At 41.2% G+C, this 26956-nt stretch overlaps 3 protein-coding genes across 3 annotated transcripts; all 3 read left to right on the top strand.

Annotated features, from left to right (window-relative positions):
* Positions 1 to 270: 270 nt before the first annotated feature.
* LOC103132648 (uncharacterized) lies at positions 271 to 8526 on the top strand. The gene is made up of 8 exons (XM_007544449.2): positions 271 to 467; positions 2092 to 2158; positions 2360 to 2474; positions 2576 to 3513; positions 3916 to 4005; positions 4227 to 4707; positions 5533 to 7197; positions 7991 to 8526. The coding sequence occupies exons 3-8, from the start codon at positions 2372 to 2374 to the stop codon at positions 8176 to 8178; spliced, it is 3465 nt and encodes a 1154-aa protein (XP_007544511.1). The 5' UTR covers positions 271 to 467; positions 2092 to 2158; positions 2360 to 2371; the 3' UTR covers positions 8179 to 8526.
* Positions 8527 to 8622: 96 nt separating this feature from the next.
* Positions 8623 to 12046, top strand: timm10 (translocase of inner mitochondrial membrane 10 homolog (yeast)). Its single transcript, XM_007544438.2, has 2 exons — positions 8623 to 8849; positions 10942 to 12046. The coding sequence occupies exons 1-2, from the start codon at positions 8779 to 8781 to the stop codon at positions 11135 to 11137; spliced, it is 267 nt and encodes an 88-aa protein (XP_007544500.1). The 5' UTR covers positions 8623 to 8778; the 3' UTR covers positions 11138 to 12046.
* Positions 12047 to 13657: 1611 nt separating this feature from the next.
* unc93b1 (unc-93 homolog B1, TLR signaling regulator) lies at positions 13658 to 26580 on the top strand. Its single transcript, XM_007544430.2, has 13 exons — positions 13658 to 14867; positions 16648 to 16752; positions 16834 to 16975; positions 17149 to 17302; positions 17391 to 17552; positions 18566 to 18695; positions 18823 to 18916; positions 20500 to 20624; positions 21301 to 21483; positions 21591 to 21864; positions 22383 to 22504; positions 22587 to 22709; positions 23535 to 26580. The coding sequence occupies exons 2-13, from the start codon at positions 16648 to 16650 to the stop codon at positions 23784 to 23786; spliced, it is 1866 nt and encodes a 621-aa protein (XP_007544492.1). The 5' UTR covers positions 13658 to 14867; the 3' UTR covers positions 23787 to 26580.
* Positions 26581 to 26956: the final 376 nt, after the last annotated feature.

Below are 26956 nucleotides of genomic sequence, written 5' to 3'. Positions count from 1 at the left end.
CAGTTTTTTCCAATTGGTCAAATATTGACATGGAGCTGGATTTGCGTTCATGATACTTCAAATATTAAATCAAATATTGTATTCAGGCAGACCTTCATAATTACTACATTATGCATGTTATTGATATATTGTGTCATATGCAATAATATTTCTTTTTAAATACTTATAACAAGTAAAAATATTTTAGCTCCAAAGAGCTACTAACTTAAATTGTCAAAATTTCTATTTACTTAACAGAACAGGTTTCCTCGTTTTTCTCTCCTGTAGTTTGACAGAGCGGCCACAAGGTGGCATTGCTCCGCGCAAAAGCGGTGACTCCTCTTTAGATTAAACAGCAAACAGCGAGTGAGAAAGAGAACTACTGAACATTTATCGATTCCTTGTAATGTTCAGTTTAGCGTAAATTTCATGTGAAAAGAAGATTAATCCCTCGTTAGACAAATGCTTGTGCTACAGGAAAAGTAAAGGTGAGTATTTTTAAGCTAACCCGCAGCTAGCAAATTTAGCAATGTAACATAGCTAACATCAACAAGTTCAGGGTTTATTCAGTCGGGATAATCGTTCTTAGAAAAGGTTTTTCTGCATCTGTTTTAGATTTTTTGATCTGCCTAATTACAAGAGCTAACCGTTTTTTTTTCTCTTTTTTTTTTTTTTATCAGTGAAGGTCATAGACCTTAACTCCAGCATGAGAAAAGACGGACCTTACTCCACGTGTTCTGCTTTGAGACCCTTAAGAAAACTTGAATCAGAAATGTTCAGTCTTTTTTTTTAAAGTGCATTATAAATTTCCAAATTAGACTGCAGACTACAAAATCTAGACCCGTCCCTAACAATTGGATTTTGCCGAAGTTAGCATCCGATGTAGCAAGCACCAAGGGGGTTTCCGCTAAATTTAACTGGAACTGGATTATTTTGAAAACTTTGTCCGTCCTACACCGTGTGTTTTATAGAATATGTGATGTCTATGATATAATCCAATTTAAATTATTTTACTTTTTTTTTTTGTTCTAAAATTGCAAGTTATCCATAAGTAGCAAAGCAACCCCAGACCATTATACTGCCATCACCATGTTTGATGCCCAGGTCATGACAGTACAGATGTGACATGGACCATTGTACTCTCTCTGCTCAGCAGTGATTTAGACCTTGAAACTTTCTCATGGATCCAAACCTGTACCTTACTGCTGGGTTAACCGTGACAAGTGTAGACTGCAGCGCTTTGTTTCTCTGTAACCTCCTGAATGAGCTGTTAAAACCATTTTCAAGTAACTTTCGCTGGCCGGCTGCTCCTGTTCCTTTATCATCGTCGTGGTTCCCTCGAATCCCGAAGCCATAGAAATTGCTTTGTAAACCCTTTCAGACTGATGGATGCCAATGACTTTTTAGACCAAGACGTATTTTTGGGTTTGAAGAGCTTTTCGCTTAGGGCTGGACAGTAAGTCAATAACAGCAACATACCGCAATAAACACGTGCTCAGTATCAATACGTAGTACATCTGATAGAGTGTTCAATATGCAGAATATTATTTGAACTCCAATCCAGAACCGCACAGCATTCTGGGAGATGTAGGCAGCGGAAAGGCTTTAACCGCTCAACCTCTCACTGTGAGCCAAGCAAGGTGAGCGGAATCAACTAACTCGCTCTTTGGTTACCTAGCAACAGCCTGCTGCTGGGTAACAAGCAGTGTCAGGCCCCTCCCTACTTTGGTCACCTAGCAACAACCTGTAGAGTAACAGCGGCAGTTTCAGGTTAATTAAACCTAAAGGTTTATTTTTAACCTGAAACTGCCGCTGTTACTCTACGGTAAACCTAAAGGTTTATTTAGGGAAAGGTGTGGAGTAAAAACTGTAGATAAAACAGGAAAGGTCACGCCAGTATTTCAGATATTTAAAACAAAATCTAATCAATAATTAATGATATAGACAGTTATTGATGTCGACTGATACCATATGCTTCTGTCGTGATAAGTTTTCAGCCATTGTCCAGCCCTGCTTTTCACCGACCTCATGTTGTTCAGACAAGTTGTGTTTAAGTTTCTTTTTTCTATTTGATCTATATAAGTTTCATAATCGTATTTATTTGTCCCACAGATCCAGCAGTAACCAGTCCTTGGTGTAACTCATCGAATGTAGCCCCAAAAAATGTGATTAATCACAGGTAAATAATGATGTAACCAAGGAGGCAGTTGTATGTCCTCCTCACAGGGCTAGCTTTGATTGTAGAGCTTTTTGCCTTAAAGAATAACATTATTGCATTTTATGTTGACTCTGGCGGTCTTAGTCTAACATTACAAGTAGTTTGTTGAGCTGCAGTATGTTTTTTGAAGTGCTCCTCTCTATTGGTGCTTTTTGCTCCCAGGATCTTGCGAACATGCAGAGGTTCTGGTGGCCCGGCTATGAAATGCAGCTTCTTGAACAGCTGCAGACGCAACAAAACCGCGCCCAGTTCTGTGACACCCTGCTGCAAACTGAGGGTGAGGCCGCTACTAAAGGCTACATCAGGAAATACGTGACAGTGTATCCCAAAAACTCAAGAAATCCCGGTTAGTAACTTCTCCGACTTGTCTCCACCAAGGTATCTCCATCCCAACCCACAGCTGCGTCCTCGCTGCCCTCAGCCCTTACCTGAGCCAGAGGCTGTCGGACTCTCCCACCCCTCCGTTGGGGCAGAAACGTCTCCTCCACCTGCAGGAGGTGACGGCCCACACCTTACTGAAGCTGGTTGGGCTCCTGTACTCCGGGCGGCTGGAAGTGAAAAGCAGCAAGGAGCAGAACGACATTCTGGCCGCCGCCCACAAGTTTGGAATCTCTGACCTCGTGTTGGGCTGCAGAGATGGGGAGAGGAAAGGCAAAGAGCTGCTGGAACGAGGGCAGGGGCTTCACACGGGTGAGGGCACAGAGCCGCGCAAAGGGTTGGAAATGCAGGATGTACAGGTTGAGACTGAGATCAGTGGAAAGACGGAGAATGATTCCCTTGTTCAGAGGAATAGCTTTTTATCTGTTGGGACACAAACTCTAAACGATACTCTGATGTCTGCGGCCAGTCCTGGTCCTCTTTCTGATCACACTCCGCCTCCAACAAACTCGTCGGCGTCACTGCTACCTCAAAACATCTCCAAGTTTTCGCTCACTCCTTACCTAACCGTCCACAGCGAGCCGGAGTCTACAGCTGGTCAGTCCTTCGACTACTTGACACACTCCTCATCCTTCTCAGCGTCGTCCAGGTGCAGAGGGACGGTGCCACCGGTCGCCAACGACTCCGCCGCCAGTTCACCAGCATCTCATGAAAAGAGCATTTCCAGACAGTTAGTGGAGCAAGAGAGGCCAGGACAGGAAGACGGAAACGCGACTGTGGACGGAGGGAGTTGTGCTCAGCCAAGTGGCGTCTGCAGGGAAACGACACGGGGAGGAGAAAAGGAGAAGAGCAACTCGCATCTCAGAAGAAGCGGAAAGAATATGGACAGGATGAAAGAGGTAGAGCAGATGATGGACTCTGCACAGATTTCTGTCAAGGTGAGACGTGCACACTGCACTCAGACGATGACACTGAACGACAGTCAAGGGGAACTATAATCAAAAACGTCTCATGATCTGGAAACATTTGGAAGTATATTAAAATCTGCAAATTAAAGCCAATTTTAATGGATGTTTTTGCATCCTGGAGTAATACTTCCAGTACGTCTCTGTATGCTGGCGAATCCTCTTCCCACTTTACCAAAAATACATAGCGGAAAAATTCAGGAGGCAACCTGGTGAAATAGAGACAGTAGAGACTTAAAAGTAATCAGAACTTTATTTGATGTGTTTGTTTCGTGGCTGCAAATTGTAATGCTCAAAGCAATGAACCTACAGGAGCTTAAATAGGAAGAACAGAGCTGTGGTTTGATTACATTATTTCAGTCATCTTTGGCTCAGGTGAAACTGAGGAGGAGGACTAAAGGAGAAGAGTGGGAGATCGTGGAAGACGCAGACGAGTCGGCATCGGTTCCTACCAACCCGAATCAGGTAGATACACAGCATAATATCACAGCTTAATCTGTTTTATGCCACCATGGCTGAACTTTGACCGACTCTTGAGGTTCTTTTTTTTTTTTTTTTTGCATTCAGTCTAGTTCAGTCAGTGCAGATTCACGTTGAAAATGATTAGATTTAAACGCAAAATAAAAAACAAAAATAGAAAAAAAAAAAACGTGTTCCTAAAATCCGACTCGTGTCCGTTTCCGTAGAGTTGCTCCAACCGGAAACCCCCTCAATCTGCTCCCAAAGTTGTCCACACCCCTGCCCGCTCTGTCCATCCGGTCCAGAAGCCAGAGACCCTGAGGGTCCAGCCTGTCTTCACCTCCTCCCCCCAGCCTCCCAAGCACGCCAACACCAGCTCGGACTCGGAGGTGCGCTCCAGCGGCTGGCTCTCTCTGAGCCGCAGCAGCGAGCTGGAGTCCGAGGGTCGCTCGCCGCCTCAGGGTCCCACGGAGGAATCCGATGAGAAGATCGACAAGCTGTTGGAGAACATCATAATGAGCATGAGCATGCTGCCGGACCTGGGCAGGAGCTGCAGGAAGACGCACGCGAACCACGACGGCGTGCCGACCTTCTGCCAAGTCCCTGGTGTGGAGAGCGGGGCGGGGCCGCTCTCCGACGTCTGTGCAGAGCAGTGTGTTTTCTACCAAGACCTGGGGAGGCAGGGGAGCCACTCAGACACGGACACAGGTTGGTATTGTTTGACGCTGCTTTATTAATGTGACCAAACCAGAGCTGAAGCGATTAATTGTGACTAATCGATTATTTAAGTAATCGTTCGATAATTTAGTAATTGATTAATTGTTAATTGGAGTATACAGACAATAAAAAAGTCAATTTGCTGAAAGAACAACGTGTACTCAGAGCAGTAAGTAAGTCAAAACTGTAAAAATATATAGAAATGTTCTACCCAGAACTCCTCAGGTGGCAGTTTTACCGTCACCTGGTTCAAATTCTGCAGAAAAAAAAAAGTTAAATAAAATCGACGTACCAGGCCTACTGTATGTATGTTAAGTCGAGCAAAAAGGGTCGAGCTTTTCACATGTTGATTTCACAATGATAGTTTTAGCTGCATATGAATCCTTTGGTACAAATGATCAAGCGTTCACTAAATAAATGCTGTTATTAAATTGTAGGTAATACATTTTGTCTTGTTTAAAAAAGGAGTTGGATTATTTGTTTAGTTGCATCATTTAATCTATTTCTACTATTACATTAAAAGTTTTCAATGGTTAAATGAAAAATCTGCTGTATGAGCAGTTGTTTTATCCGATTAACCATCAGAATACTTGATGGCCAAAAATAATCATTAGTTGGATCCCTAATCAGAACATTTGTTGTCTAAAAATGATCCGGGATGGATTTTTATTTTCAAACCAAAACCCGAACTTAACGGACTCTCCTCTCTCTCTCTCTCTCTCTCTCTCTCCCTCTCTCTGTCTCTGTCTCTCCTCTCCCCGTCCCTTCCTCCCTCCCTCATGTTGACCTTTAACCCCTGATGATCTGGTTTCCTAGGGCTCCATTACTGTTTTGGAGCTCAGAACCAACCAGGCTACACAAACCCCTCAGCTGCACACACGGCTCTGCAGACAGAGCAACCGCAGCACTCAGAGTTCAGATCCTTTGGACCGATGGACGGGCTGAGCTGGACTGGAGGGGAGAGCTCCCCATATCCCGTTTCGTGTTTCCCCAGCGGGCAGAAACTTCACGACTTGATGCTGCAGCAGCCGTTCTGCCAGGAAGACCAAAGCATCGAGTTTTTGTCCCTCTCGCATGAGAGCGATTCGCAGTCAGCCGAAGCGTTTTCCCTGCCCACTATGGAGGACTTGAGGCTGCCGCAATGTCTTTCCCCGTTGGTGCCCCCGACAGGTCACCAACAGTCCGACACCAGCGCCTCGGGTCGGATGGAAAATGATGTTCAAATTCTGCCCTGGCTCACAAAGACCGCCTGCATGCTGACCTTTCCGCTCAACGCCATCACAGCGGGTAAAACCGAGCTGCTGGAAACGGGCAGCGACGCAGAGCAGTCGCAAAGCTTCAGGAAGCTCAAGCTGAAAAACGAAGGAGAGGCAGGGTCTGCGAAGAGCGTGGGACAGGGAGTACTAAAACCCAAACGAGAGAGAAAAACCGACGCCATGAAGAGGAAGAAAAACAAACAAGACGCTGCAGAAGACATGGCTCCGCCCAAGAGGAGAAGGCGGCGGCGACCGGATTCTTGGAGAGAGTTGCCTAAAGTTTCATCCCTGGACCCAGAAGTCAGAAATGCAGCAACAACAGTTTGTTCCGTGAGTTTGTCGTGCAACAATGTTCTGATGAAGCAGAGGGAAATCGCCATCAGCTCCTTAAGCAATCCCCCGCCAGCATCGACAGCCACTGGCAACGAGAAATCCAGAGAGCCCGGAAACCTCGGCGCCAAACAGCCGCGGATCAGGACCAGGGGCTTTGTGAAGCAGTCTGAGCGCTGCGCGAGCAGCGCCGTCTCAGATAAGTGCTGCGTTTTAATTCCGGTGATCCACCGGGCCGTCATAGCGCACAAACAAGATCCGACCGTGACCAAGAGGAAACGTGGGAGACCGCCTAAAATAAAACTTGAGAAGTTTCCAGAAGATGCCGGCGCCTTCGTTGAAATCAAGGGTCACATTGAGGCCGGCGAGGAAATATCGGAGAAGGAATCGCCAATGGAAGACGTAAAGTGTGGAAAGCTGATGGGCACTGCATGCGAGGGAGAGGCGGGGCAGCTGAAGAGGACCGCTAGTGATGAGAGCTCTGGAAAAAACGAAACGGATAGCATGAAAAGTGGGGAACCACAGAAGCAGTCATGGATGGTGACTCTGAAGGAGTTCCAAAAACTGATTAATCGCAAACACTCCAAAACAAGGAAAGGGACTGAAGTCCAAGACAGAAACAAACCTGAGGATGTTGGAGACTTAGAGAAGCAGGCAGAAATAGACAAGAGTGGCGCCTCAGAGACTCACCGCCGGGCACTTTTTGATGCTGCAGTTGATGAAAATCACATCCGGCTTCCCAACACGTCGGCAGCTGCGTGTAAAACGAGCCAGCAGGATGCAATGAGCAGCTCAGAGGCCAGGAAGAGCTGCGGTTCGGGCGAGGAGGACAAACCGGCCTCTTCCTGCGACGTCCCAGAAGAGGAGAAACTGTCTGCTACAAGTCTTGGTGAAGGTATGAAGAGGTTTGATTTTCATCAGTGTTTTTATTTTGATTTAGGTTTTAAAACCTCACTGACTGTGAAAGCGTCCCAGTCTGTGTGTTGCCACCGAAAGACTGAGATGTAATTATTTAAAAAGCTGAAAAGGTCGTGCACCTCTTGAACTTCTCAGCATTCCCTCGTGCTACAAGCACAAACTCCAGCGTAACTGTATGTGGTACAGGAACATAAACCAACACTTAATGATAAATGACACTGGGTTTTCATTTTATTTTCGAAGCGATGATCTGAACAACGTGCTGTACATTGGTAGTCGGGTCTTTTCAGGTCTGCCATCTTTCTTGGGGTCTTAGATGTTTCCTGTTCTTTGCAAAACAACTGGAGCTCAGTCAGATCGGACGGAGAGCAACTATGAGCATCAGGCTCTTTATCTGTTCAGGAAGCTCACTCAACTGGAAAATTGTTGTCTTCCATCCACAGAGCTTATCAGGTTTCAACACATTCGCTGTTGTTGAACATTTGTGAAAAGGTGAAAAACATCGGTGTGACAAAGTGCGGTCTCCTAAACGGATGTCAAATGCCCTGAATGTCACATAACTAATCTTAACAATGGACATATGGAAAGCTATGCAGCTTTCCATATTGAGACAAAAACTCATCTTGGTTTGTCGATGCAGGAACAAACTTTTCACACACACTCGGACGTTTTCAGTGTGCTCTGTTTTACCCGATTTCTGCTGCATGTGAAGAGTGACGTCGCAAAAAAGAAAGCCATTAGAAAATACCCAGCACTGTTTGTGTCACCAGGTGATGGCGGCAGCACCCTGTCCGGCTGCAACGGGAAGGAGGAGGACGAAGAGGTGGACGTCATACTTTACTCTCCTGACAAGTTTTCAACCAGAGAGTTAGAGGAAAGGGTCGTCGTCATTCCAGATGAAGAAGAGGAGGATGAGGATGTTATTGAAATAGATGTCATAGGAGATGAAGGAGAATAATGCTTAGTTATGTTTTTTTTTCATTTTTTTTTCACCATGTTTGTTCAGCACTTAATTTAGTTACATATTTTTATATAATTTTTGGAGTTCACTTGTTTCTATCTGGCAGATGCTTTATTTTTATTGAATCAGAATTTAGTTTTCCACCAGATTTAGTTAAAAATGTACAGTTCGAGTGGAGGGTGTTTACATTTCTTGTATTAACAGGCAGGAGGAAAGTTCTCACTGTTGGTTATATTTTTCAAATAAATTTTACTAATTTCTTTGACAAAAATTAGAAGCTATTAAGTTGAAAACAGTCTTATGTGTAAAATATAATGTTATGTTAATTAAAACGTTGTCTTTTCATGTCTGGCTTTTGCCTTCTCTTCCTCGGCGTGCAGAGAAACGCCTCTAGGGGGCGCACTGTTTTGGAAGCCCTCGTTTTACGTTGTCTTGCCAGCGGAAGTCACAGAGGAAACGCGCCACACGTGTTTTTAGCTGCTGATTTTGAAGGTTACAGGAGAGGCAGCGGCTGGGATTTCTGTCCGCAGCAGAGGGTCAGAGGAGCGGCGAGGGTTGCGGTTAGAGGCCGGGGCTGAGCAGCACGGAGACGGCGACATGGACCCCATGAAGGCGCAGCAGCTGGCGGCGGAGCTGGAGGTGGAGATGATGGCTGACATGTACAACCGGTAAATGCTCTGCTAGCAAACCAAAACCGTTGCTGAGTTTTGCACGCACACACAAAATAAATAAGGTGAATGTCGATCATTCAAGTGTTTTAGGTTGATCTAGAATATATTCTGATCAGAAGGACTGTTTTACACCTACAACTTATAAAGTCGTACATTTTGTATCTTAAATTGCGCAATCCATAACTAATGTATGTTCACCCCTCGACATTTGTCACGTTACACTTAATGTAAGCAGATCCTTTGATCCAAACCAATCCACTGTAGCTCCGCCTGTATGTTAAGGGTCCATTCATCATCATCATCCTATTAATTATGTACAATTTCTCAGTCTCGACTATAATGAATCCCATAGCATGATGCTGTCACAACCATGTTTCAGCATGAGAACGGTTTGTTCAGGGTGATGTGCATTTTGATATATTTTTTGCATGTAGGATTCAAAAGTTAAGTTTTGGTTCGTCGTACCTAAGCGCTTCTTCCAGAAGGACAACCACATGGCTTGCAATGAACGTCAGCAGTAACTCAGTCATAAGGTCACGATTTATAGGCTGAGCATAAATGATAAGTGTTGCATTCTTTTTGAAATCCTGCTCCGGTCTTAAGGTGAGTTTTCTATAAGATAATAAAATATACAATCAATAATGTGTTGAACTTAAATTACAGTATTTCAATAAAATAAAAATTAATAACAGAAAACAAATTATTTTATGAGTGTCTACTCTTGTATAAAGCCAAGCCAGCTCAAAGGGTAATTTATTGAGAGTCAAGTTGTTATGCGGTGTAAAAGACATTTTTAAAAGTAAAAAAAAAAAAAATGTTTTGGCAACAGAGAAGGAAACGTGAATACACCATTTACATGGTGGTGGTAGTATCATGCTGTGTGAATATTTTTCTTCAGTGTGTCAGAGTGTGTCAGGTAAGAAACACAGGTGCAGACAAAATGGAAATCATGTCATTTTATTACACTTTTACACATTTCTGCTACTTTGTGTTGAGAGTAAGATTTATTTTAATTATCTAATTTCAGAAGATGGCACTGTGAGAATGTGATGTTTGCTAAAAACAATTCAAGCCCTCCTGGTAGCACTGGTGTGATGAGACGGGGAGTGTTCCAGCTAAGACTGTAGGATCCAACAGCACAATAATGCACACCGTTTGTAATTAATGCAACATGTGAATGAAGAAAGAGTTTCATCAGCTTCCCTCGTCCTGTTGATCACAACACAGTGGAAGTGCAGCTCAGTAAACATCAAGTGACTTTCTGTGTTGATTGATGTCATGTTCCCAATATGGTGCAAGGTTGTAGAGTGGGGAAAAAACATTTTTTTCAAAACATGTACCAAACTTGTTCCCTGATCTACAACATTTTTCCATTTTATCTGGACCCACTCACTCCAGATCTCCTGAAATGTGCTCAGTCTGAAATCATCCTGCTGACGTCAGGTGTGCAGCAGGTGTGTAATGAGAAACAGAAACTCCTCAAATTGGATGAGTGTGTGAAAATCAGGCCAGCATGAATAAAAGACAGGAAATGTTTCCGGAAGTTGTCTGAGTTTGTTTTAAATTGATTCACAACAGGGGTGCGTGGATTCATTCCTGTCATCTCTGGTTGACTCATGCTGCTTCTTTTCAGTTGTTGGGTTCTTTGAAGTAATATTTCTCACATTGCTGATAGTTTTTCTTTCTGTCTTTGTTTTACGATCCGTTTTGGGTTTCTCGGTGCATCGTCCTGTTTCTACCACGTGCAGCACTTCTTACAAAGGTTTTGATTTATTAGTGAATGTTTAAATCAAGGTATCTGGAAAAGTTGTTTTGTGAAATGTTATGTTTATAATTTGAAGTTGCACTTTTTGAGCCCAGCAATCATTCTTGTCGGCCATAACGTTTTGCGAAATTTCATTGAAATTCATTATCCTCCTGTTTGAACAAATGAATTCATTTAATGAATTAAAATTAAAATCCAGCAGGTGGTGGTGTTGAGGGTTACCAGACAGCAGATTTTGAGAATAAATTAAGTAACTTCTCTTTTTCTTTTTTTTCGACTTTTTGTCTGTATTAAATCAACAGTGTGGACTTTTTCTGTTCTCAGGATGACAAATGCCTGCCACAGGAAGTGCGTCCCGCCACACTACAAGGAAGCGGAGCTGACGAAGGGCGAGTCGGTGTGCCTGGACCGCTGCGTGGCCAAGTACCTGGACCTTCACGAGAGACTGGGACGTAAACTCACAGAGCTCTCTGTGCAGGATGAGGAGATGATGAGGAAAGCGGCGGTGGGGAGCGGATAGAGACTTTGAAGAAAACGACGTCTGTGTAGAGAAATGCAAGAGTTTGGGCTGGGATGTGTGGGATCTAACAGACTCATGTCTTAACAAGAGGGTGGGTAAATAAAAAAAAAAGTTAAGTTAAAGGTTTTGAGGGTCCATTAAGATGAGATTCCTCCTCTTTTGCATCAGAGGATGACGCAAAAGGCAGCACTGAAGAAGTAATGGAGGAAAGTGGTTCTCCACAAGCCTCTCTGGATTTGGTTTCTTCTTCAGATTTGCCTGAAGACCTCACCTGCAGAGAACCGCCTGGGAAGAAGGACATTTTACGTTCAGTTTTACGGCTAATTTGCAGCTGTCTCCGGTCTGGAACCATTCAAGCTACTGAGCTGTTACTGATTATGAAATGATCTCAGTCAGCCTTTCACATTTTTTTTTTCTGTGTTTCAAAAAAAAAAGTAAACTCCTAATATTGCATAAGGTCGCAGACATAGCCGGTCCAAGATATAAGTAACTTTAGCTGGTGCCTAGAGCCTCCATACCAGCAGGGGGCCCCTTGTGTATACAAGTCTCAAAATTTCAGATTTGGAAACATATTTATTAAGAATAAGCTTACTTTTGTATTTGGTTCCCAAATTTTTGAATATTAAATTGAAAAAAAAATTTAAATGTAAGGTAAGATGTGATTTAAAGAACTAACAAATGTGGTAGAGAAAGATGGTTAACAGTCATGATTTAATGGACCTAACTTAATTATTTGTTTTGCTTACATTTGAACTGGATGTGTGTTTTTTTATTTACACTTGACTACAAATAATTTTTAATTTTTTTAACTTTCTTATAAGCTCTCAGGCCCATATGTCCTGACTTTAGACGGTATTAACAACCACACACCAGATATGACTGTCGACAGAATAAATAAGTCTGCGAACTAAATCTGCCTACAAAATGTATTTGCTGCTATTTCTTTAGTAATTAATGGAAAACTATTAATTCCAGGCTCAAGGAACTCATTCTGTGATGGCGTCAATTTATCTTAGCAGGAAATCATCACACTGTCAAACTGAGACTAAAAGAGATATAAGGGTTTGGGTTGGTGGGCGTGATCTGCCCAGGGCCCCAAATACTCTAGGGTCTGCTCTGCCTGCATAGTTAAAGCTCTACTGAGTCTACAACTAATTTGGAAAACAGTGGCTGTGTTGATTGAGATGAAGTGTTTTTAACCAAGACACTATGCAACATTTGGTAACACTTTATTTGAAGGGGTGTGCATAAGACTGACATGACACTGTCATAAACGTGACATAACACCTGTCATAAACATGAAGGCGTCTTTATGAATGTTTATGACAGTTGTCGTGAAGTGTCATTCAGTAAATGACACTTTTAATGCAAAGTTGCTCTAAAAGTTGCATTGAAAGTCCATTAAAATTGCCATAATGATTTTTGTAAATTATTTGTGCCATAATGATTTTTGTAAATTATTTGTGCCATAATTTACAAAAATCATGGCACTTTTAATGGACTTTCAATGTAACTTTTAGAGCAACTTTTCATTAAAAGTGTCATTTACTGAATGACACTTCATGACAACTGTCATAAACATTCATAAAGACGCCTTCATGTTCATGACAGGTGTTATGTCACATTTATGACAGTGTCATGTCAGTCTTATGCACACCCCTTCAAATAAAGTGTTACCCAACATTTACTCTTTTTTTTTCATGTCCAGCTGTTGCTGTTTGGTTCATCCAGATAAAATGGACTCTGCTCTTTGTTGTGCTTGTGTTGACTTGGTTTGGCTCTTAGCGGACCACAGTGTTTCGTTGATTAAAATTTGTTCATGTGCAAACTGCAGTCTGTTGTTAACCACACTCAATAAAAACAGTGAACTGTGTTTATCTTCTGAGAAACTGAATCTGTCCCATGCTTGATGCATCTCAATTAGCCAAAATTAAAAACATTTGTCAGTATTTCAATAAGAAAAGTGGTTGAAAGGGCTGTGTTCCAAGTTTTTATTTGTGTTTGATTATTATGGCTTATAGCGAATAAAAACTTAATTCATTTTCCCCTCATAGTTAGGATGTCACATAGGAGCAACGGAAATGAAATTTTAATTGTGGAACATTATGTTTTGGCATCACAATACAAGAATGGTACAAGAATGAAAAACTGGCTCATTGCAAATTATTGGTCAGTCACGTTTTTTCATTTTATTTTCATAGTAAACACAAACACCACAACTTTTTGTCTTGTGTACACTCATTCATTAACGTGGGTTAAATACATAAATGCAAATGAACGAGGGACTGTATCCACTTCTTCCTGACTATAAATTAAGCAAATTTTCTACATAAAAAAAACAAAACTACTGATTCCAAAAATGTTGAACATTTTTTATCTACAGGGATTTATAGATTATCTCTCTCTCTCTCTCTCTCTCTGTATATGTCAGACTGTTTTTTCATATTATTAAAATAAGTTTTTCGGTTTGTGAAGGTCAAATTTTAAAAAATTGTTTAAAAATTGCGTTCTCTTACAGCGCACTCGATCTTTCAGTTTTGACCCGCATTCCTGACCCATCAGTTCCAATTTGTTTATTCACAGCTGTCCAGTGGACAGTCATTGACGTCCTCCCCAATGAGGGTAAGCTCAGCTGCAAAGGTCCCTGCTCAGGAAGCAGACAGTTCACACAGGGCGGTATTATTTTAAAAAGCTAGTGGAAGAAAAACATAGAAAAGGCATAAAAAGGTGCATAAGAAACAACATTGAATGGATTGTGACTCAAAGCCCGTTCAAGGATTGAGATTGACGAGGTGTGGGCAGCAGCTGGATTCAGTCAGAGGAAAGCCATTTTTGCATTTCATTTTAAAACCAAGGACCCAGAGTCTGGTAGAAGAGCAGAGAGGAACAGGATCCAAGCTGCTTGAGGTCCAGTGAAGTTTTTTCTAGCCTGTCTGTGATAACTTGTGTCACCTGCTGGTCCAGATTATTTATTTTTTTTTTTTTATCAAGACCAGAGACAGCATTTTTTCAGCGAAGGGACTTTGACAAGCTTTGTGGAGATGCTGATTTCATTTTCCATCAGGACTTGCCACCTGGCTGCGATAAGTACAAACAGATTCATGACCTTAGCCTCAGAGAAAATGAGCTGAAAGTCAAATAAAGCAAACTGGACTTCTTAACACCTGATCAGCACTACAGGCGAGGCATCTCCAGCCCTGCACTGATGCCAAAAGAGCCTCAACCAAATATTAAAAAGCATTTTATGTAGATTTGTATTTGTAAATTACCTCTAAGGCATTGCGACACTAACAAACATAATCAGATTTTACTCTGATTTTACTCATTTTCAGATTGGAAATGAATTTGTTGATCATCTTCTAATTTCTTGACACGTACCAGCAGTCTGCCCCAACATGCGTCTCTCTTTAAATGGGAAGGATTCAGCTGCTGGGAGGTAAACAAAAGTTCATCGGTGTGTTGCCGTGAGAGTATAGGCAGGGCTTCCTCAGCATGAGTGTGTCTGTACCTTTAAGACAAACTGCGACGCAGCAGCGGTGAGGAAGTGAGAGAGCAAACTTTCGTTTCCCCCGTGAAACTTTTTATTTATACCTGCGAGGCTCTGCTTCAGAAACGGGAACCAACAAACAACTGAGACTAGAAGTAGCAGAGAGGGGGGAGGCGTCCGCATGTCTCTGCCTGGCAGGTGGACACTTTGTTCATTCTGCAAGAGAATCCTGAGACCGACGTGGTGAGTGAATTTTCACTGTTTTCTTAGATAATAAAACAAGGAGGCTGTAATATGAAGGATAGCTGGAAACACGCCTCAGACTGTGGGGTGGAGCAGGTTTCAGGTTTGGAATGGGACGTTTGTGCGCCACGAAACCAGCTGCCATGGTACTAGCCCACCCACGCCTAATGACTGCATTATTAAGGGCCAACAAACGTGTGCACAGTTTGTAAAATATTTTAAAACTTAACTTTGTTTCCAAGAGAAATTGTTCTAGCACAAGAGAAAACGCTTGTACAGCTGAAGAAATAAAAAAAGAACATTTTTTTTTTGACAATTATTTGAAACTATACACATTTATTTAGGACGGGAGAGCTCTTGTTATATAGTTTTAAATGGTTTTAAAGACTTAAGGCCTCCGTGACCTGTGAAAACATTTGGTCATCACTTCCTCATAAACTTTAAAGTCAGTTCCTAAAGCGCAAAGCTGATGATAGCTTGTGCCCTGGCCCAGTTTTTAAGAATTTGATGGCTTATTTTACTTTAAATTTCCGTATGCATGTAATAAACACATGGAATTTTGATGATCCAACCGATGGATATATATCTGATTTTTATAAAAAGGTCACGTTTTTTGCTTATTGTTAATTTGGTAAATATTAATTTCATCATAGATCATTGACACGTGATGGCGTTGATTTCTGATTTCAAGTTTTCTCCTGAATATGTGCTAAAATTGTAAAGTGCCTGCCAAAAATATTCACACTCCTTGAACGTCTTTACATTTCATACATTTGCATGTATTTTATTGAAATTTATCTAATAAACCAGCACAAAGGAAGATCATTACGGCTGTGTTTTTATTTAGTTGTACTACAAAAGAGAAAGAGAAAAAAAACTCTTACCATAGCATGATACTGCCACCACTGTGTTTCACTGTGTTGATTCTGTGTCAGTTAATAAATAACTTTGTTTTGATTGGTCATTTGCATGAAAAGCAAATAGATTAGCAGAAAAAAAATCCCCTCAGATTGCATTTAGAAACCTGAAACCACAAAGTTTTTTCCTTACTTATTAAAAAAAATTAATTCAAAGAAAGGAGAAATTCCCATTGCTATTAATATACTTCAGGAAAGAGGTTATGTTTGGAAAATAGTCGGCTAAAATAAGTTGAAAAAAGAAAAAAAATAATCCACATGCAAATAACATTCAAACAAAACACAAATATAAGGACAAATAAGAAAAAAAAACCCCTCCATAATAATAAAATTGAAACATCTGACAGGATGAAGGATGATCGTAATAACTGAAAGGTACATTGTCAAAAAGGCTGTTGCTTTCAAATAATAATTGTTTTTGCTGTTTACTTTTTAAAACGTGTCAATAATCTTTGATATTGTGTGTTTATTAGGCAATTTTTTTTGTTTCCATCCATTTGTTGTTCTTAATTTCAACTTTAGAAGTAATCTAATCTCCAGGTATTATTAGTTATATTGATAACTTGTGTAGTAATAGGACTGTTATTTTTAATAGCAGATTATTTTGTTAATTAATTATTAACAAAATATTGGTGTGGTGGGGTACAGAATGAGGCTGCACAGTGGCAACAGCAACCCTTCTGCTGTTGCCTTGCAGCAAGAAGGGTTTGATTCCTAGCAGACTACATAATGCATAAATGTGCCTCAAATTATTTAAAAAAAAGTATTTATTGCTATTTCAACAAATCGTTAAATACAATTTCAATCAGTTTAAGAAGTAAAGTTTTTTTTAATCTTGTGCACTGCCCTCTTTTGGTCACCAGATGGAGGCAACTGTGGGAGAACAGCTCATTGAGGATAGCAATCAGGTTGTAGCGCCTCCCAATGGTGGCGCGAGCGAACTGCTGGATGTGGGGCAAGAGGGAGAGGTGAGCTCTGATTAGGATCAGTAAAAGATGCTGATTTCTTGACGTAAACAGCTGCTGACGTAGCTTCCTTTTTCTGCTCAGATGGAGGAGTTTCTGGGCCCACAGGCACAGTACAATGAGGAGGAGGAAGAAAGGAAGTACTACAGAAGAAAGCGGCTGGGAGTCATCAAGAATGTTGCTGCCAGCAGCTTTGGAGCCATGATTGTGTACAGTGTTTATATGGGTGAGCGTCTAATCATCCATTCATCCATCCATCCAAGGGACTGAAACTTCTGGAAATTTGAGTCTGGAGGCGTTTGGAATTTTGGAAAGATGTGCTGGAACCTCGACAGAGAAAAGAGATAAAATAGCACAGATTAAGATGTGTTTATATCATCCTGCGTTTGTTTTCTCTAGGCCTTTTACAGATGCAGCTGACTCTTCATTATGACATGACCTACCGTGAGGTAAAATACAGCAACCTCGGTCTTGAGGACATCGACCGGAAGATGCTGATGGGCATCAACGTGACCCCGATTATCGGCCTCCTTTACACCCCCGTACTCATCAGGTAGAGTCACACAGACATAAAGTAAACATGAATCCCTTTATCTTTATCTAATGGTTCTTTTTTTCCCCACATTTTATCTCTTTCTCAGGTTTCTTGGCATTAAGTGGATGATGTTTCTGGCCTCAGGAATCTATGCACTATTTGTCTCAACCAACTACTGGGAGCGGTACTACACATTAGTCCCTTCAGCTGTAGCCATTGGTGTGGCCATTGTGCCTTTTTGGGCTTCTTTGGGAAGTTACATAACAAGGTGAGGCGCAAAGCGCTAAAGAAGACATGTTTTTACTGATCCCTTTTGCTTCAGGTTGAATATGAGCACCGTGTCTGTGCTAAGGTGTTTTGGTTATTTTCAGTTAATTTGAGATATGAGTATCCATAAAATAGCACCTACTAGAGAAACTAGGGAAGCAAATGAATTACATACAAACAAACAAACAAACAAACAAAAATCACATCATCAGACCTCCTGCCTCCATAGTCACCTGGTCAGATAGCAACCATGATTCACTATTTTGTGTATTCTACAAAATACAGCATAGTTGTCAGCAAAGAGACATACTTTTACTTTAACTTGAGACCTTTGTCAGTGGCAGGACCTACAAAAATCAAGCTGCTGAGCATGATGATGTTGTATATAAAGGGGTGAAAAAAATCATGGACAGAAAGCCTACACGACAATGTTGAACTCACCCTGTAAAATCCCAAACTGGTTTTGAAAATCTTCAGTGGTCCGGCTCCTCGTGATGTTTTGGTTCCTCTTAGAGCTACCGGTTCAGTAACCCATGGAGCATCCGGTAGGAGGTGTGTGGCCCTTTCTGTAAGAAATCTGGAAGAAAGGTCCTTTTCTGTGCAAGGCGTCAGTATGAGGAGCTGCTTCACTGCAGATCTAAAAATGAACACAGCTTAGCATCATTTGAGTTTAAAAGTGAAGTAGTGTGTAAGGACTGACAAGTTATGCCGTTACAGCCGACTGCCTCCATTTTTTAATCAATTTGATGATGTGTTTGTGGTTTTAAATTGTGGAGTCTGTGTTGTCTTTTGTGTTTGCATTTTAACTTATATTGTTTTACTATTTGTGATGCGATCATAAGCCCAACTAGGAGCTGACATTGGAGACTATCTTAGACCAGTAGCGTTGTTTTCTCTATAAAATTGTCCCCAGAAAAGGCATAATTTATCTATTTGTTTGGGTTTAAATAAATGTGAGTTGTTTTTTTGTCGTAAAGCTCATTCTGCCACACACACTCCCCTCCCCTCCTGCAGGATGGCGCAGCAGTACTATGAATACGCCAACTACAAGGAGGAGCACGTTCAGGAGCAGAGGAAGCTTCCAAAGGGGGCGTGCTACAGCTACATCATCACCTTCCAGTCCATTTTCTTTGTCATCTTCAATGTGAGTCTGTACCTTTGCCCCTGCTCTCCAACCGTTTTCCACCCGCGCGTCATATTGTGTAAAACCGACACTGCACACGAAGAGAAAATCAACGTAAAAGTCTTTGTTGTATTTTCTTCCATGTCAGCTGAGCTTCGTCTTCGCCGAGTTCCCCATGCGTCTCGTCCTCCACGAATACCTGCATGAAAACAGCCACGTTCTCTGCAACGTGAAAACATGTGGTAAACGCATCCCGTTTTGAATGGGGACAGATGAGGAAAGCACTTCACTGAAGAAACTCTGAAAATAATATTTCAGTCTGAGAATAGTTATGTCTCATCAACTTATTTGCATTTGATTATGTTTTAGCAGAGAGGAAAAACAAAACTCCAGCCAAAAAGTGTAACACATGGACAGAAAAAATAGATTAAGGCTCTTTATTAAGTTGCAACATTTATTTCTTCTTGTTTAGTGTTAAACACGCTACATCATTTATTTATTACTTATTAGCACTTCTTAGTTTAGATGTATAAAAAAAAAATCATATTCTCATCTCACCCTGAAAATGATAAAAAACAGACTTTATTCTGCTCACTTGGTCTGTAGGTATCATGTAACCTAGTGGTCCACTTTTGTCTTGGGTGATACTCAGAAAGGGGAAAGACAAAATAACGTGTCAAGTGTTGAGGTTCATAAATTAGAAAATAGCTGCATGTATTCACCTACTTCTTCAAAGTTGCACATATTTACAATTAGAACAAAAAAAAAAACAGGAAAGAAAATGGCACTAAGATTAATTTAGCTTCTAAAGACTGACGTGTTAAGTAAGTAGCAGGCAACATTTTGTCAAGTTGCTGTCAGTGCATGGGCGTTGCGTAGGGGTCAGAGTTTAAACTTTAAAGTGTTTATTTCATACATCGAAGTGCGATGTGCCAAAAATACTGCAGTTGGTAGCTTTTGCTACAAATATAAATATTTTCTGCTGTGCACTGCTGTCCTTTTTAGTCATGTAATCCTGTTAGATTGAACTTTTGTGTAACAAACATGCCAAAGAATGGACTCTACTGCTGAGTACGGTGAAGAATCTGTGATGCTGTGGGTCTGTTTTTTTTTTTTGTTTCAAATGCTGTTACAGTGAATGACAACATGAATAGTTTGAAATACTAAAAGTCCTTATGTAGAAATTTGGTGGATTCTGTGAAAAAACTAAAACAATGATGTTATGTGGTCTTTCAGCAAGATAAGTGTCCTAAACTTGAGGCCAAAGCAACACAGAAACGATTCACTGATGAGAAAATTAACCTGGCTAAATGGACATTTTAGTCCTTCAGAAAAAAGCGAACCTCTTCATGAGGAACTGAAAACCCTGCTGCTATTTGCAGCCACACTGGTTTCTAAGATGGGTCTGCTCCTCTCAGGAAGTTCATCTTCTGTAAACCCACATCAACTCTTCCTACAGTTGTTCTTGCACAGAGTTTCTCTTTAAACTGTTTTTAATTCAATCTATAAAGCCTTCACTGGTTTGTATTGCCTTGGGGTTCAGGGACTCATCTACAGTCGGTTTGATTTATTTTCTTAAAGTGGAAGTGCAGACTTTTCCTCCAGTTCATGCAACTTTATAACATACAAAGCCTTAAACATGAACTCTCTTTGAAAAACCACCACCTCTGATAGTTTCCCTTTTTTTTTGTCACACACACTGAAACTAACTTTATTTATATCTCTGAGAAACTGAAAGCAGAATTTTCCAAACGCCTTTGGTGTAAATCTTCATATTTGCAGCTGTTTTCTGCAGATCAAACCTGCCTTTTTATCCGACGTTCAGGTGCTGCAATCAAAGGCATCATCCCGGGCTTCAACAGCACCGTTCTGAGAAACCTGCCCCGCTCCATGCTGCTCATCGAGGTGGAGAGCATCCTGATGGGTTTCGCCTTCCTCGCCATGATTATTGTAAGAGATGCGCCAGGGGACAATTTTACATTATTCTTTAGAGTTTAGATCAATAATATGATCTTTTTGCTGTGGTTCTTTTCAACTACAAAAATCTCTTTGATAGTCGTACTAAGAGTCATTATTTGAAGAACGATCGTAGCTATTTAATAAGTTGTTTTAGTTTTTTTACTCTCCACTCCTTGCATGCTTCTTGAATCTGCATCTTATAAGCGGCAAAAGTCAAATACAGTTCCTACATTCAGTTCTTGTCGAGATCCCATTAGACAGCATGGTTATTATTCATTGTGTGCAGCAGCAGCACCGCTTCCTGTTTTACCCACTGTTTTCAATAACAGGTCATTTGAAAGCTGCTGGTCTTGTGTGTGGTTACTTCTTGTTCTGGCGTCAAACATTTGACCTCAAGCTTTCTCACCGAAGAGGAATAATAAGACATAATCGGAAAAACGTAAATTATTCACTGCAAAATAGAAATAGAGCCTTAAGTATTTATTCCTGGAGAACTTTATCACATTTTGTCATGTTGCAACCACTAACTTCAACAACTTTAGTGGCCGTAGCTGTCATGACTGGTTTCCCAAACAGTCCAAACTCCTCGTGATGCAGAGAATATTTACGTTACTCAGCGTTATCTTTACTCAGCATGACCTATAATCAGTGTGTTTTCTTCCCACAGTTCCTGCTGCTGTGTGGCCCCGCCTACCGACCGACGGAGGAGATCGACCTCCGGAGCATCGGCTGGGGGAACATCTTCCAGCTGCCCTTCAAGCACCTGCGGGATTACCGCCTGCGGCTGCTCTGCCCCTTCTTCATCTACAGCGGCCTGGAAATGCTGTTTATCATCAGCGGATTCTCACTGGTACTGAAGTGAATGCGCTGATTTTCTACAGTGACCTGCCGGTTACATCCAGGTTTGATCGTAATAAATTGTATAATTATCTTCCCCCCCAACCCCCGCCCCAACAGTCCTATGGCGTCTGCATTCTGGGCATAAAAACCCTCTGGCTCCTCATCCTGGTCTACGGCCTCTCCTGCTCCGTGTTCTCCCTCCTCTCTCTCAGCCTCCTGCGCCTCCCACGATGGGTGTGTCTGATGGGGGGCGCTGCGGTGCATGGAGTCCTGCTGGTGGTTCTCCTCGCTATGACTGTTAAGCCAAACTCACCGGAGTATCTGGGTCCCCTGCTGGTGATCATGGTGCTGTGGGGACTCGGCAGCGCCCTGAACAAGACAGGGGTCAGCAGTGAGTATCTGTGATCATCCAGCCAACATCATAACTAGGGCTTAAACGATTAATCGACTACTGAAATTATTTCTGTCTATCTTTCTGTGTATTTTTAGCTTCACCCTACATTTATTTTCTTATTGAAAAAATTAATTTATTTGTATTTGCATATTTGTATGTATTTCTAATACTGTGTAAAAAAAGGGTTAAATGGTTAAATTAAAAATCTGCAGAACGTTCTTGTTTTTTTTTATCCAATTAATCCATTAATCATAATAATAATTGATAGATCAATCAAATAAAATAACTGTTAGTTGCGGCCCTAGTCACAGCACAGCCACTCTTTTCACTGTAGATCGTTTGGTTTCGTGTTTTTAATGATAATAGGAATATTGAACAGGCTAACATTAAGAAACACTAATACACTCTTAACATTTTTAATTGATCCTATCTTAGATTCTTTTTAAAAAGGATTTTGAATTCTTGTGTTGCTCTTAAAATGGTTTTTCTCGTATGATCGTCTCTGTGTGCCCCAGCTGTTGTCGGCCTTCTGTACGCTGAGGAAAAAGAGCGCCTGGATTTCGTCTACACCATCTACCACTGGTGGCAGGCCATCGCCATCTTTGTTGTCTACCTCTGGTCCCAGATGCCCATGAGGGTACGTTTTAGCTAGTAGTGTTTTCCTGGATGTAATTTTATATGCTAATATTTGTCATTTTATTAATCCTTTTGCCTCTCAGGCTAAACTGTCCATCCTGCTGGCTACGTTGTTACTGGCGTGCTGCTGTTATTGGGTGATGGAGCGCCGCGTGGCACAGAAAGTGAAGCCCAGAATGCCTCGCATCCCTCGGCCAAGACACAAGGTGACCCATCTCTCTGCGCATGTCCAGCTACTTAAAGGGAAAGCACAGATTTTATAACGTAAACGTAAGCAGTTGAAATCTTATCTGCAGTAGTGATAATCCAGATTAGTTAGTCCTTGAGACTAATGCTTGTTTTCAGTTTCCTCATGTTTGCCTCGGGGTGTTAAACAGAAGTTAATACTTTTTAACACAGGAAAATGAAGTAAGAGGCTGTGTACCTCTCATGATCTTCCTGTGTGAAACACAAACTGAGAACAGAACATGAAGTGTGATTTCTGTTGAAACAAATGTCTTATTTAAAATAAGTACAGAGGTGTTGGCATCGTATCGTGGGGCTGCTTTGTTGCAGGAGGGACTGGTGCACTTCACAAAACCGCAGAGACAAATGTAGAGACATCTGCCATGAAGATGGAGCGTGGGTTCAGTTGTGTCTTTCAAATAGACTAAACGTGGAGCCACATCGGTTACGAATGTGCTTAAAGATAACAGGGTCAATATTTTTGGAGTCGTCATCACAAAGTACCGAACTCATGAACTCAAAATTTGAGGACAGGGTTGAAAAGATGTATGTGAACAAAGGACCAGAACTCCAGCAAACTGTTGTGAGAAGCTTGGTGGTGATTTTAAATCATTCATGAGACGGTGCATTCAGACTGGAAAAGTCTCATCCTTTCTGTTTGTTTCATGCTCCTGATGCCTCCTAATGCAGACATGAAAACTTGTTCATCTGCTTGTGCAGGAGTGACTGAGGTCTTAAAATCACGGCAGGGTTGTAAAGACATCCAAGTGGAGAGTAAAAATAAAAGCGTCTGTTTTTACCCTCAGGTGAAAGGCTACCGCTACCTGGAAGAGGACAACTCTGATGAGTCAGATTCAGAGGGAAGCGAGGAGGATGACGACGAAGACGAGGAAGAGCGGACGGAGGAGGATGAGCGCGTTGTGGAGGAGATGGTAGCAGGGGACAGGGAGGAAGGAGGCCGGGACGCCAGAGCCGAGGGCGCTGACTCGCCCGGAGCCCGGAGAAGAGGGGCCGAAGGTCGGGGGGCCCACGCGGAGGACGACGGGAGGGAGATATGACAAAATGAAAGAACGAGGAACACGTGGAAGCGCTACGCTACCATAATGTTAACTGGCTATATGTTTAAAGCTCAAAGGGAAGAAGGCCTTGAGCAGCGAAACGTTCTGCATTATGGTCACATCTGGGTAGAATCGTCTGTGGATCGTCCTAAGAGCTGGTTAGTGCGGCCAGCTTTGCCTTTTTCAGATCATTGGAGTGGGAAGGTGGCGTACGCCTCGACATTTTACACATTTTTATGTATTTCTCTGGTGTGTTATGTGACAGACCAACACTTTTACTTCACATTGTTGCCCCACATTCATCTCCATCCGTCATCCCACAACCTCTGATTAGTTTAACTGCCCCTTCTGGGAAAAAAAAGCATCCCCACAGCATGATGCTTCCACCATCATGCTTCACCATGGTGATTGTTTGTTTCACAATTATGTGATACTTTGTGTTGGTCTATCACATCAAATCCTAAGGAAATACATTAAAGGTTCTGGTTGATGAAGTCTGGACAATTTCCCTGCTAATAAGCACCTTAACAAGGAACTACAGCTCTTGTTTGGTCGATTTTTAAACATAAAAATGTTCATAAGTTTATGGGCAAACAGATGTTTTCCCCCTCATGTCTTAAAATGTTATATTTTTACATGTGTAGAAATATTTTGCAGTATATTGAGGGCTGTACTTTCCAATGCTTGATCACACTCTGAGTCTACAGTTGCATATCTCTTCAGTTTCTTAACCACATGTATCTTAGCAGATGCTTAAAATTCATACACAGTTTTATGCATGTTTTTTTCTTATTTTTAACCTAAGCAGCTGCCTTGAGGAGGCCATGACAGTCTTTAAGGGTGATAAAGCCTTAGAGATAAAAAACACATATTTTTCAGATATCAGTGTTTTATAAAATTTTGTTGGAAGGAAAGTTTTAAAATCTTTTTTTATCTTAAATGTATGTTTTTTTTATGTAATTTTGATGTTTTTGGATGAGACTGTATGTTTCTTGTTAACATGTTCTGTCTACAGGGGGGCAACAATTTAGAGCACAATGCTTTCAGTTTTCTATCCGCTCAATTTGCGCTCCATGTTTACCAGAGCTGTCGATGAGCAGGATCTTTTGTTGAATCTGCAGAGTACTTGGCTGTAAAAGAAAGATCTGAAAGAGACAGATTTGAATAATAATAATAAAAAAAAAATTAGCAATTGATTTTATCATTTGAATAGCAGCTTGAAAACTTTGTATTAACAGCAGCAATTTTAAGAGAGCCTGCTTTATTCTGTTGAATGTGAAGGATAGCAGAGAAGAATATGAATGTGCGCTTAGATTTAATACAGTTCAGTATTCAGCAGTTCCAAAGGTGAACCAAGACGGATGGCTGTTTAGTTAGCAGCTTTTATTGCCATTGGAAAATTCATAAAATCTGCAAAAATGCGTAAATGAAGCTACACTCATTTTCTAAAAAAGTGCAATGATTCGTCTACACCAAGCAAATAAACAGCTGAGGTGATTTATTGCAAACAAGTTCCGCTACAGATTTCTGTGTTGAACTATAGAAAACATTGTATTTCCAAACACACACACAGGCACACACACTGTTCAAAGAGAACTCAAACTCCTGATTAGAACAGCAATGAGGTTGTGGCATGGCAAAAACACAATAAAAAAAACATTTAACTTGTAGGGAAAATGTCTTGTTCCACGGGCAGATTATTTCATTTATCACTAGTACTTTTCCATCAGTATTACGGAGTTATTGACTTAAAACAAGCATCTATATTACCCTGAAAAGTTAATTGTACTAAGATATTTGCACTAGAAAGTAGACAACAAATACTTGATTTTGCGGGGTCTTTTTTGTGGAGTTTGTCTCTTCTCCCGGTACATATGTGGGTTCTCACCTCTCACAATTCAAAAAAGTTATATTAATAAGTTGTTCCAAATTACACATAGGTCTGAATGGGTGAGTGTGTGTGTGTGCATGTTGTGATGGACTGGTGATCTGTCCACGGCTTTTATCCGATGTCCGTTAGAGACAGGCGCCAGGGTCTCTGCGACCCAGCCAGGACAAGCTGGTCTAGACGACGGATGGATGAATGGCATTCGCTTGTGTGTTCACTTTTAGTAAAATCCTTCCTCTATCTTTGAGCAAAAGAATGCCGCCCTTAATTGCTTTTCCACAGTTAAACAGACACTAAACTCTGCAGGATTTTTAAATGCTGCAAGGGGCATCTAACTTGTATCACTGACTGGATTTAGTCTGAAAAGCTGCACTTGAATTTGTCTATCCAACTATTGAAAAGTGTTAAAAGTTTTCATTCAAAAAGTGCAGTTTCAGTCTTTCCCGTGACGCAGAAACAGCTTTGTGTGTGCTGTATGATTATACCTAATGGGCTCCCTTCTCCCAGATGAAAGCTTGACCTGTCACAGGAAGAAAATCACCGAGGGGAGATAATAACATTAATTTGCAGCTTTGGTCCAGATATTGTGCTTATTCTTTGTAATGCCGTCATCACATTCTGAGCGTTAAAGTAGAGCTGATTTATTGTTAATGTCCTTCATTATGCCTGAATCTTTCCTGCTGCGACGGGAAAATATCTGGAGTGCAGAAATATCCTGTTAATGACGACAAGTTGGCTTTTTGCTTTTTTTTTTTTTTTAGACCTGCTGTTAGGTCTTATAGAGATGTTTTGTTCTGCAGGAGATTTTTCAATGTCATTGCAGTGAAGCGCAGGTGCTTCCAATGATGAATCTGTCCCACTCCAAGCGAGGTTCCGTTTCTGTAAGGAAACATTATTGGCTGGATTTTAAAAAAAAATTAAAAAAAATTGGTTGGCTGGTTTTACACTAGGAGATCACATTTCTTGGTCAATTTGAGATTGAATTTATACCTGAACATGTTATCTATATTCTGTGGCGTATTAACTATTATGCACAATTGATTGATTGATTGATTGATTGATTGATTGATTGATTGATGCACAACACGTATTTTAGTGAACTGAGAAACATCCTTATTGCACTGTTCCCCATATATTTGAGAGTTTGCAACAATATATAGTTGATGTTGTTTTTACTGGTATTTCTTTTCTCCATACACTGAAGCAGGAGCTTAAAATGGATGAAAGCGATTATGTTTTGCTTACAAGATGTGCATTGTGTTTTCTATTCACCCTCTTTTAA

The sequence above is a fragment of the Poecilia formosa genome, unplaced genomic scaffold, assembly GCF_000485575.1.
Source record: "Poecilia formosa unplaced genomic scaffold, Poecilia_formosa-5.1.2 Scaffold11, whole genome shotgun sequence".
NCBI classification, from domain to species: domain Eukaryota; kingdom Metazoa; phylum Chordata; class Actinopteri; order Cyprinodontiformes; family Poeciliidae; genus Poecilia; species Poecilia formosa.
Note: the sequence above shows the minus strand (reverse complement) of the source record. Positions and strands in the feature narration are given on the sequence as shown.

Coding starts and splice junctions, on each gene's coding strand:
- LOC103132648 (XM_007544449.2), top strand. CDS start 2,372: ATGCAGAGGTTCTGGTGGCCCGGCTATGAAATGCAGCTTCTTGAACAG. Junction 3,514..3,915: donor CTGCACAGATTTCTGTCAAG/GTGAGACGTGCA, acceptor TCTTTGGCTCAG/GTGAAACTGAGGAGGAGGAC. Junction 4,708..5,532: donor CCACTCAGACACGGACACAG/GTTGGTATTGTT, acceptor CTGGTTTCCTAG/GGCTCCATTACTGTTTTGGA.
- timm10 (XM_007544438.2), top strand. CDS start 8,779: ATGGACCCCATGAAGGCGCAGCAGCTGGCGGCGGAGCTGGAGGTGGAG. Junction 8,850..10,941: donor ATGGCTGACATGTACAACCG/GTAAATGCTCTG, acceptor TTCTGTTCTCAG/GATGACAAATGCCTGCCACA.
- unc93b1 (XM_007544430.2), top strand. CDS start 16,648: ATGGAGGCAACTGTGGGAGAACAGCTCATTGAGGATAGCAATCAGGTT. Junction 17,553..18,565: donor TTGGGAAGTTACATAACAAG/GTGAGGCGCAAA, acceptor CCCCTCCTGCAG/GATGGCGCAGCAGTACTATG. Junction 21,484..21,590: donor TCATCAGCGGATTCTCACTG/GTACTGAAGTGA, acceptor CCGCCCCAACAG/TCCTATGGCGTCTGCATTCT.